Source organism: Garra rufa, chromosome 8 (assembly GCF_049309525.1).
Source record: "Garra rufa chromosome 8, GarRuf1.0, whole genome shotgun sequence".
Lineage (NCBI taxonomy): Eukaryota > Metazoa > Chordata > Actinopteri > Cypriniformes > Cyprinidae > Garra > Garra rufa.
In genome coordinates, this window is record NC_133368.1 from 45,793,840 (window position 1) to 45,805,293 (window position 11,454).

At 38.9% G+C, this 11,454-nt stretch overlaps 1 protein-coding gene across 1 annotated transcript in view; it reads right to left on the reverse strand.

The window, feature by feature from the left end:
• Positions 1 to 8,873, reverse strand: part of scn1laa (sodium channel, voltage-gated, type I-like, alpha) — a 57,732-nt gene extending 48,859 nt beyond the window's left edge. The window contains exons 1-4 of the mRNA XM_073845140.1: positions 8,607 to 8,873; positions 4,702 to 4,820; positions 3,805 to 3,894; positions 3,599 to 3,727 (exon numbers count right to left, since the gene is read on the reverse strand). Coding sequence (XP_073701241.1) covers positions 3,599 to 3,727; positions 3,805 to 3,894; positions 4,702 to 4,820; positions 8,607 to 8,873 — 605 coding nt within the window. The remainder of the gene's footprint in view (positions 1 to 3,598; positions 3,728 to 3,804; positions 3,895 to 4,701; positions 4,821 to 8,606) is intronic.
• Between the last annotated feature and the right edge of the window lie 2,581 nt (positions 8,874 to 11,454).

Here is an 11,454-nt window from a genome sequence, read left to right on the forward strand (position 1 = left end):
AATTTTTTTATTAAATATGGGCTGGCAAAGCAGTCAACCTTTCTCGGTTATTTTGAACAGACAAATATGCCAATTTGACACGTTTTTGAGTCTTAGCAAAGAAACACAATGTTTTTGAGCCCCAATGTTTTGAGATGAATCTTAGAGACATAAACCAAGAAAAAATAACTGTTTCCACCTACAGAATTACATTTATATTTTGACATTTACCAGACACTTTTATCCATAGCACTCTCGTGCTTGTGACCTGACAATAACAACTAAAGATGATCATTTTTGACCACTGGACTATGAAACACTGAAGTTGAAGAGTGTAATTTATATGCCATTAGCAGCATCAAACAGAATTGCAAAAATAATGAACATTCCCAAATTTCTACTTCATTTTCGGACATATTTACAGTTAAATACTAGGAAAAAAATGTTAAATGGGACTTTTATCATTAAAGACTTGATGTTAAAAGTGGGAGTTTCATTTAAAAATAATTGACCATATGCACAGATTACTTCCATGTTTTAGACAAGCCAGCTAAGTCTTTTCCGGTTAACTGTACTGTGCCATAATAGGAGTGTACGTTTTCTCTACATAATCCAATCACAATCGAAGAGGATCAAACGTTCATGTATACCGTTTAAAAAATGACAAACGCGAGTTGCGAGTAAATTGGCTAAATATGTATGAGTCGTTGCTATGATTGACAGTAATATCTGGATTGCACAGCTGTAGAGTTAAAAAATACTACAAGATTTAAAAAATGTATTCATGACTATGAAGGCAAGTTACTGATTATCAAGAATACGATTAAGATATCCTTGAAGAGAAGTATCACTAGCTAGCTAACCTTAGCCTAAACACGTTGTGATAGTGTTTAGCTGTCAGCATTTAAATCTACGACTATGCAGGTACTGTCACAGTTCTGTCTGTTTGTCATTGGTTTTTCCCATTTGTCTTTCCCCCGTTGATCTGTCTGTTGGTTTAGCCCTTCGTCAGTGTGATTCCCTGCACCTGTCCTTGTACAATTAGTCACCTGTGTTTAATGATTAGTCACCCTTTATAAGTTTGTCTTTCAGTTCAGTTGATGTCGGTCTTTATTTGATGTTACTGTTTCATGTGTGTGGATTATCCTGCCTGTTCCTTGAAGAAGAGTTTATTAAAAATAGTGTTAATTGTTGATCTCGACTTCGTCTCGTTCATCCAGCACGTCTATACCGTAACAGAAAGACCGACCAATACAGTTTACCCGGCACATTTTCCCTGCGTTTATTTTTTCAGTTTTTTACTCAGTGTTTTGTTTTTTCTGTTATTATGGACCCTACTGTTCTCCTGATCCTCCTGAGGCAGGGGGAACGCTCTCTTGAGGACCACACACGTGAGTTTCTCTTCCTGGCGAACCAGTCACACTTCCCGGATAGCAGCCTATGCATCCACTACCGCTTAGGACTGAATTCCACCACCAAGGCGCTGCTATCCGGGGAGGGTCCTCAAGAGAGCCTGCCGGATTTCATCGAGTGGGTGCTGGCGTCCTGCCGATCATCCTGGACTGTTGACATCGTCAAGGAGGACGTCAGCCCCACTCCAGACCCAGAACCCAGCCAACCATCACCCCGACATGCGGAGTTGCAGCCCGAGCCCACCGCAGATGGAGAGACAGAGCCGAGAGCGATAGAGCCAGAGCCTGACCCATCTGACCAGGTGCGAGAGCCGACTACAACATCTGTGATGGTGGATTGCCACGTGGAGCAAGAGAGGGCGATAGAGAGCCCTGCCCACTGCACCACCGCTGAGGGTGAGCTTGGACTAAATTCTGGGGATTTAATAGACTTTTTCTCGGATCTCATCGAAGATAACTCTGGTAACTTAATTGACTTTGATATGGAAATATCCGTCTGTCCTGTCTGCCCGGAATTCCCACCCACCCACCCTCTGTCATCCGATGCCATGTTCGTCTGGCCGCCGCTGTCCCCTGACAGCCCCTCAGCTCACCCTCAGCCCACCACCTGTGCAGTGGGCTCGCCGCGGGACTGCCAGCGTCCATCGGCGTCTCGGCTGGAGGATCCCTCAGCTCCGCCTCCAGCCTCCGAGTCCAGGACTCCGCCTCGGCCCTTCGACCCCGCGGTTCCACCACGGCTCTCGACGCCCTCCTCTACACCTTCGCCCGTCGATCCACCAGCTCCACCGGGCTCCATCGTCTTTTCGGCTCCGCCCTGGTCAGTCGTCACCCCATCGTCACCTCAGGACTCTGCTCCTCCGGCTGTGCCTCGTCGCGCCGTCCCACCGGCTCCTTGGGACTCCTCCTTCCTGCGGGCACAGCCTCCATCCTCTGTCGCTCCGGCTCCGCCGCGGATCTCCGGGACTCCGCCTCCGCCTCGGGCGCCAGAGCCTGTTCCACCTTGGCCCTCCGGATCCTCGGCGTCACCCCGGATCATCGGCTCTCCGTCTTCGCCTCGGGCTCCTTCTCCATCTGCTCCGCCTCTGTCGGTCGGCCCCATGGAGTCGGCACGCCTTCGTCCACCATGGTTCCTCCCTCCGTCGGCTCCACAGTGGGCCGTCATCATGGCTGGGGTCTGGGTCTGTTCCTCCTGCCTTACGCCCCACCCATGTCCTCCCTGGCTCCTCCCTCCGTCGTCGCCCCTCTGGACTGTACTGTCTGTCACCTGGACTTTTGTTTTGGTCCCCCTCCTGGGGTGGCGTCCTCCGCCGAAGCCGCCATGGACATTTTCCTTTTTTTTCGCCCCTCTTTTCTGTTTTGTTTTTCTTTTTCTACGGCGCGAGGACGCGCCTATTCGGAGGGGGGCGTAATGTCACAGTTCTGTCTGTTTGTCATTGGTTTTTCCCATTTGTCTTTCCCCCGTTGATCTGTCTTTTGGTTTAGCCCTTCGTCAGTGTGATTCCCTGCACCTGTCCTTGTACAATTAGTCACCTGTGTTTAATGATTAGTCACCCTTTATAAGTTTGTCTTTCAGTTCAGTTGATGTCGGTCTTTATTTGATGTTACTGTTTCATGTGTGTGGATTATCCTGCCTGTTCCTGTCTGTTCCTTGAAGAAGAGTTTATTAAAAATAGTGTTAATTGTTGATCTCGACTTCGTCTCGTTCATCCAGCACGTCTATACCGTAACAGGTACTTTCCTCAGCATTTAAATGATATGTTGTTAAATAATATGAAACTGAATGTTCATGCTGCTATCATTATTTACAATGTTGCAATTATTATTTTTCTCAGTTCCTGATAAGAATGAGTCAGTAGAGGAGTCTCAAGAGTGTCTACCTATATATAGCACATATAAAATGAGCTTCAGCTGAAGTTTATGAGCTGGCTTATCATTATGCTTGAAATTTGCTGGCTTATCATTATGAGTTGAAATGCAAGATGATGCCAAAGCAACTCGCTACTTTTTAATGAATGAAAGGCACAATTGTTTTATTTGCAACAAATTTTACAGATGAATCATCTGCAATAACACATTTAAGCCTGGTCAGATGGAAACCAGCAAAATCTGGTTAAAATACACTCTTCACCTTTAAGCAATGATAATAAACAGATTATAATAATTTACAGCAGTGTAGCTGGCGTAAATAGCAGATTTCTCATACTTACGCCATGACTATTACCATAAAATCCAACCAATTCCATGGGTCTCTGAGGAACGTAAACTTTCCCACACAGAACCCCCTGGCGATGATCTTTATGAGCGCTTCAAAGGTGTATATCCCAGTGAAGGCATACCTGTTAAAAACAAGACCCTCAGTTACTGATAAATATTTCCACACTATACTTGAAAAGAAACAAAGAGATCAACTTACTCTACATTCTTGGCCCAATCTGGAGGCTGTGAGTAGACCATGAAAGCGCAGTTTGCCAGTATAGTGAACATTATAAATATACTGAACAATGTGAAAGCTGCAGTTAAGGAAACTTAGTGACAGAATTACACATTAAATAGGTCAAAAGTTATAATGCAGACATTTATAATATAATACAAAAAAGGCCTCATGGTTTTCATACAAATAATAAGCAGTTCAACTGTTTTCAACAAAGATAATAATTATGTTTCTTGAGTAGCATATTAGCATATTACACTGATTTCTGAAGGATCATGTGACAATGAAGACTGGAGTAATGATGCTGAAAATTCAGCTTTGCATCACAGGAATAAATTACATTTTAAAACATATTCAAATAGAAAACAGTTATTTTAAATTGTAATAATATTTCACAATTGTTACAGTTTTACTGTATTTCTTGGTAAGCAGAAAAGTAGTGAGGAGTAAAAGAGGTTTAAAGTAAAATTATAATCCATTTGAAATTTATTTTTTTGATACATAATTGAATTATATAATGGTTTTACTTCAGGATCAGATTTTACATTGGACATCAAGTCATCAAGCCATCGTTTCAGGCTCTCAACTTCTATTAATTTACCACACAAAGTATGTTTATCTTTAATGCCATTTAGGTCCTTTTCTTTGACCTTGTGTAGTTTTGTTAATGGTTTCTGAGAACATCATATCCTTTTGACATCTAATTTGATTCATCGTGGTTATTTTAATTGAATTATTTGCATCTATTACCAATCAATCACTCATTTTGGGTTGCAAACTACCAATTGAAAGCCACTGGATTACACCGTAAAAACACAAGACCCATCCATCACAGCAAGACAGTCACCATCTGCATGATTCAACAGCTTAGAAGGATATGAATGTACCAAAATCTTAATTGATATTCTCCTCAGAAGGTTGAAGGGACTGAAGATGTACAAGGCAGGAGCAGCGTTGAAACGGGTGATTGTATTTTTTTTGTTCACTACAATAAAAGTCTAAAACAAGAGGAAGAGGAAAAGATGAATACAGTAAAGGCAGATGAAACAGTCAGCAAAATATATAAATAAAATTTGTTGTTGTTTAAATGCAATAAATGGTTACTTTGTCCTAAATTGACCTGTTGTTATAAAAGCTTCAGTGTTTTTTCAATTTTTGAGTCAAATCTTAAAATTGTCCTATGGTGTGATTGTCTCAAGCAACTTTCATAAATTAAGAAAAGCATAAAAATGTTAATAAACACCTCTGGTATAATTGTACAAGTGTCTACTTTAGTAAATGGTAATCATTTTTTCATCCATATACTGTATGTGGTGCTGGTCATATAATTAGAATATCTTCAAAAAGTTGATTTATTTCACTAATTCCATTCAAGAAGTGAAACTTGTATAATGTATACATTCATTCCACACAGACTGATGTATTTCAAGTGTTTATTTCTTTTCATTTTGATGATTATAACTGACAACTAATGAAAACCCCAATTCAGTATCTCAGAAAATTAGAATATTGTGAAAAGGTTCAGTATTGAAGACACCTGGTGCCACACTCTAATCAGCCAATTAACTCAAAACACCTGCAAAGGCCTTTAAATGGTCTCTCAGTCTAGTTCTTTAGGCTACACAATCATGGGGAAGACTGCTGATTTGACAGTTGTCCAAAAGATGACCACTGACACCTTGCACAAGGAGGGCAAGACACAAAAGGTGATTGCAAAAGAGGCTGGCTGTTCACAGAGCTCTGTGTCCAAGCACATTAATAGAGAGGCGAAGGGAAGGAAAAGATGTGGTAGAAAAAAAAGTGTATAAGCAATAGGGATAACCGCACCCTGGAGAGAATTGTGAAACAAAACCTTTTCAAAAATGTGGGGGAGATTCACGAAGAGTGGACTGCAGCTGGAGTCAGTGCTTCAAGAACCACTACGCACAGACGTATGCAGACATGGGTTTCAGCTAGGGCTGGGCGATATGGCAAAAATGTAATCTCGATAATTTTTTCCCATATTGAACGATGACGATATATATTTCGATATAAGCTGTTGATGTTGCCAGCTTTAAAATAGTATCCCAACAATGACTAAAGCCACAAAAATTAAAGGATTCATTAAATTACATTAAGTATAGTTTATTAACAAAAGCAGATTACAGATTTGGCCTTAAAAATTAAAATAACTTACTAAAATAAATGAAAAAAAAATTTAAAGTTGTGACAGAGTATGGTAAATGAGAGTAAATGTACAAAATGTAAACATAAAATTATTGTAAAAACATAATTTGTAATTTATTTATTTATTTATTATTTATTATTATAAACACAATTGTTTATTTTCTCTATTATAGGTTGAGCTATTTAAATTAGAGGCAACTACTGCATTTTGAAACAATCTACAGTATAAATATAAAAAAATTACGACACAGCTCTTTCTTAATCGTATTAAGTGCAGACAATTCAGCCATAATCAAAGTAGGCTACTCTCTCATTATTCAAAGTGCAAACAGAGACGGAATATTTCAAGCATGATACAGAGCTATAGACATACACAACCTATTATAGTCTACATTCTGATAACAGCCTAGATATGTCATTTAGCCTAATTTGCGCGCATTGGGGAGTCACTCTCTAAACAAGGGGGATTAAAATTGCTTTTGAATGCGCGTGCGTTTTTTGATTTCGGTTTCCGTTTTAACAATCGCGCCAAACTCTCAGCTGGGGGGTGTTCCATAAACCAAGTTTACCAAATAAGTCAGGCTTATTTCAGTTAGTCTGACTTATTTTGAGCCAAATCAAATTACAATAAGTCAGACTAACTGAAATAAGCCTGACTTATTTGGTAAACTTGGTTTATGGAACACCCCCCTGAGGTGAGAGTCACTTTTCAGATAGTCAAACCACTTACGGAATTCGTGCTACCTTTTTTTGTTGACAACTTCAACATCTTTGGATAATAAATCGAGGTTAGTTTCTCTTTCGTCGCTGCTTCCACTCTCTTTTTTGTCGTCCTGGTGTAGGTTTGCTTCGCAAAGTGCTGTAGGAAATGAACTTTGTACTTTGACGTGCACACGCACGCTGCACGCTGATTGGCCGCTGTCGCATATTTCTGCTGTGTGATTGGCTCTTAGATTAATCCATATCGAGCAAAAAATGTCTAGAGCTTATCATCGTTATTAACATAAATTTTATCGTGATTCGATATGATATCGTTTATCGGCCCAGCCCTAGTTTCAGCTGTCGCATTCCTTGAGTCAAGCCACTCTTGAACAACAGACAGCGTCAGAAACGTCTCGCCTAGGCTAAAGACAAAAAGATCTGGACTGCTGCTGAGTGCTCCAAAGTTATGTTCTCTGATGAAAGTACATTTTGCATTTCCTTTGGAAATCAGGGTCCCATAGTCTGGAGGAAGAGAGGAGAGGCACAGAATCCACGTTGCTTGAGGTCCAGTGTAAAGTTTCCACAGTCAGTGATGGTTTGGGGTGCCATGTCATCTGCTGGTGTTGGTCCACTGTGTTTTCTGAGGTCCAAGGTCAACGCAGCTGTATACCAGGACGTTTTACAGCACTTCATGCTTCCTGCTGCTGACCAACTTTATGGAGATGCAGATTTTATTTTCCAACAGGACTTGACACCTGCACACAGTGCCAAAGCTACCAGTACCTGGACCATGGTATCCCTGTTCTTAATTGGCCAGCAAACACTCCTGACCTTAACCTAATAGAGAATCTATGGGGTATTGTGAAGAGGAAGATGCAATATGCCAGACCCAACAATGCAGAAGAGCTGAAGGCCACTATCAGAGCAACCTGGGCTCTCATAACACCTGAGCAGTGCCACAGACTGATCGACTCCATGCCACGCCGCATTGCTGCAGTAATTCAGGCAAAAGGAGCCCCAACTAAGTATTAAGTGCTGTACATGCTCATACTTTTCATGTTCATACAAGATTTTGTATTGGTCTTAAGTAATATTCTAATTTTCTGAGATACTGAATTGGGGTTTTCATTAGTTGTCAGTTATAATCATCAAAATCAAAAGAAATAAACACTGAGTCTGTGTGGAATGAATGTATACATTATACAAGTTTCACTTCTTGAATGGAATTAGTGAAATAAATCACCTTTTTGAAGATATTCTAATTATATGACCAGCACCTGTATTACTGAAAGCATAGAATACATTTAGTCTCTGAAAACCATGTCCTCTGGTGTGACGCCATATCCTGATTTAAACAGGCCAACTGCAGGAAAAAAAATTTAAGTTTTAATTTAATTAATCCATTTTTTTGTTTGTGCATCACATTAAACTTTCTTTCAAATTAAATGGAAACTCGTTAAAAACTACCGTTTCTCTCCTTTAGTGTGACAATGTCCTATGGTGTGACACACATAAAAGAAGCACAGATTTGTTTTATCTAAAACTATCTTTAAAAAAACTGTTGAGTATTGCTTTATTATTGGAAAAAAAAAGAACTGACAAAGTTAGGGTCACTTTATATTTTCTCAAAGATCAGACTTCAAACTACATACAGTAAATATATGCATTTCTTTTTCAAAATAGACTCTTCAAACCCATATAATGAAACAAACTATTTGATTATTGACCCTGAAATAGCTTTTTATGTTAATTAAACTTATTTTACATATTTACATATTTCACTTTTTTTTTTTTTTTTACATTTTCTAAGATTTAAATAAGATTTTGAATCCTAGTTTTAGGGTGATACCTTGGACCCCTTGCAGTACCTCAGTGGACTCTCATGGATTCGTTGAAAAATATAAATCCAAACTCACTGCCTCATTGCTGTAGAACTGGTCCAGGTCCTCCAGCGGTGTGGACACCATTCCTCTGGGAACGTCTCCGTATATGAAGGGCAGAGATTTCCCGGCCTCCAGCCCGCTGTTGGGTTTCCTCCTGCATCCATCGTCTTTATGTCTCTCCTGCTTGTCCTTGGACTTCCTGGCGTTCTCCTCGGTGATCCGGCTCTCGATGGCCTTAAGAGATTCACGGGTGAACTTACGGAAACTTTTAGGTCCTGGTGGAGTAAACGAATGCGCCATTTTCTCATCCTGAACCTTCAGAGTGATTCGCTACACGTCTGCATGAGAAACTGGCAGAACCACAGAGAAAGAGAGAAAGAGTGAGTCAGAAGGACAGAAAGTCATTAAATGTGATCGGTAACTGTATGGTTAGCTTTCTATAAAATCCTTCCGGAACCACAAAGAGAAAAAGCATCCTATCAGTGATGGACACGCCTTGTCATACTTAAAACCATCAGTTATCAGAGACAAAGCGCTCCAGGAATCAGGGTTATTTTTTAAAGATAGTATCATATTTTTTCATTTAGTACTGCCCTTCAGAAGATACCTACATGTTTCCCAGAAGACAAAATAAGATAAATTTACCCTGATCTTCAAATTTTAAAAGTTCTCACCCCTGGGCGAAAAAAATATAGTATTTAGGCAAAATAAGAAAAATGTACACATCTTCATTCTGTTCAAAAGTTTACACCCCTGGCTCTTAATGCATCGTTTTTCTTTCTGGAGCATCATTGAGCATTTGAACCTACTGTAATAGTTGCATATGAGTCTCTCAGTTGTCCTTAGGGTGAAAAGATGGATCTCAAAATAATACAGTCATTGTTGGAAAGGGTTCAAATACACAAAACTGCTGAGCAAACAAAATATTTGAGGAGCCTGAAGGATTTATCAGATGAACAACAGGCAGTTTAACTGTTCAGGACAAACAAGGGACTCATGAACAACTATCACAAAATAAAAACACAGCTGTGGGTCATTCAGGTAACAACACAGTATTAAGAAACAAGCATATGGAAACTTTTTAACGGGGTCATTTTTATAAATTCAACTATTATTTTCTCTTGTGGTCTAGATGTAAACATCTTTTATGTGAAATATCTTATTCAGGTCAATACTAAATAAAACATAACATGCATTTTGTAAAATCCCTCTTATTTTGGGTAAAACAATGAACACTCTGCAGATTCTGCAAGGTGTGTGTAAACTTTTGACTTCAACTGTACATTTAGACCACTTGACATAATGATTGCTATCGAGATGTGATGAGACTTTCAACCAGCACAACAAAAAATGTTTTCAAACCAAATCGCATACCCTGCCTTTTAAGGGGTCCTATTGCGCTCTTTTACAAAGTCTTTACAAAAACAAAATAAATGAAACGTAATGAAAATACTATATGTGTTATTTGCTATTTGTCATTTTATGGGACAATGACTAGCGTGGTTTTCATTTCAGACACAGTTTACTATGACATTTTACACATAATTGTATTTTTACTGCGCAGGCTATACTACACGCATTTTCTGGATTTTTTTCTTTATTAATAGCCTTTCTCCGTATTTTATGGATCATACAGCTCCGAAATGTTGCCATACTGCTGACTTAAATGAGGAGGGAGGGTCCGCAATCTCTGGGTTGGTTGCCATGTTTCCTCACGTTCTTCTTCAACTGGCTCAACTTTTGCAGGCAGGCGTCACATGATGGGAAAGGTAGTCACGGGGTGTGTCGCAATTCTCCCTTATTACCAGGGTTCGAAATTAACTTTTTTGATCACCAGCCAAAGTGGCTGGTAACTTTTTGAAGTTACCAGCCAATCAGAATTTCCATTAGACAAATTTTTACGTGGTGAAAATAAGAGATTATGAATGCCTCTGAATGAAAATTTGGTCATTTTATTAACAGTGCATGAAAAACGCACAGAAAGTGCAATACACACAACAAACTACAGTTATAAACTGTTATAAACTTAACTATACATCTTCATCATTTCCAAGTTGGATGGAAATGCTTTACTGCCTCGATTTTAAAATTACTGGTCCCCACCAGTGATGCGTGGGTTGACAAGTCATCCAAAAATATTTTTAATGATATTCGGGTCGCGGTCGGTCGGGTCGTTTGAAATAACGGCCAATTAAATGCCAATTAAACCTTTGTAATTTATATAGTAGCCTACTAGACACAATTTTCTATGAAATACATAAACCTACACATTATTGGCTGAATAATATTTACCTTTTGAATGTTGAGCGTTATTAACTGTTGAATAAATGCTGAGGCGGGACAAAATGCCGATTTCCCAACACGTTGAACTGAGCAATGCCATTGTACCATTTTTATAGGCTACTTTTAAACGCATATAGCTCAGTAATGTCAGTTTTATGTTCATGTATGATTTTTGTTGGGAAAGTCGAGGGAGAGAGGCACACTTCGATTAGACTGGATAAACAATTGCAGCATCTTAACTGTTAAGAAAATGGTGTTCCTAATAAATGTCTCGAATATTTTGATTATGTCCAATACTTCTCTTTCTTTTTATGAATTATTAGACACATTTTGCTATGTCTTTTCAAATGCCTAGGTCTGTTTAATTTCCTTAATTGAAATTATTAAAATTAAAAATTTAATTTCTAGCACTGTTTTTAAATGTTTATTAAAGCAATAATATATATATATATATATATATATATATATATATATATATATATATATATATATATATATGCTTGTTTAAATCCAGGGATTAAAAACGAATTCCAAGTAAAAACTGTATTTTTTTCTTTACATTTCCAGAGAGGGAACAAAATTAAACATTACTTAATAA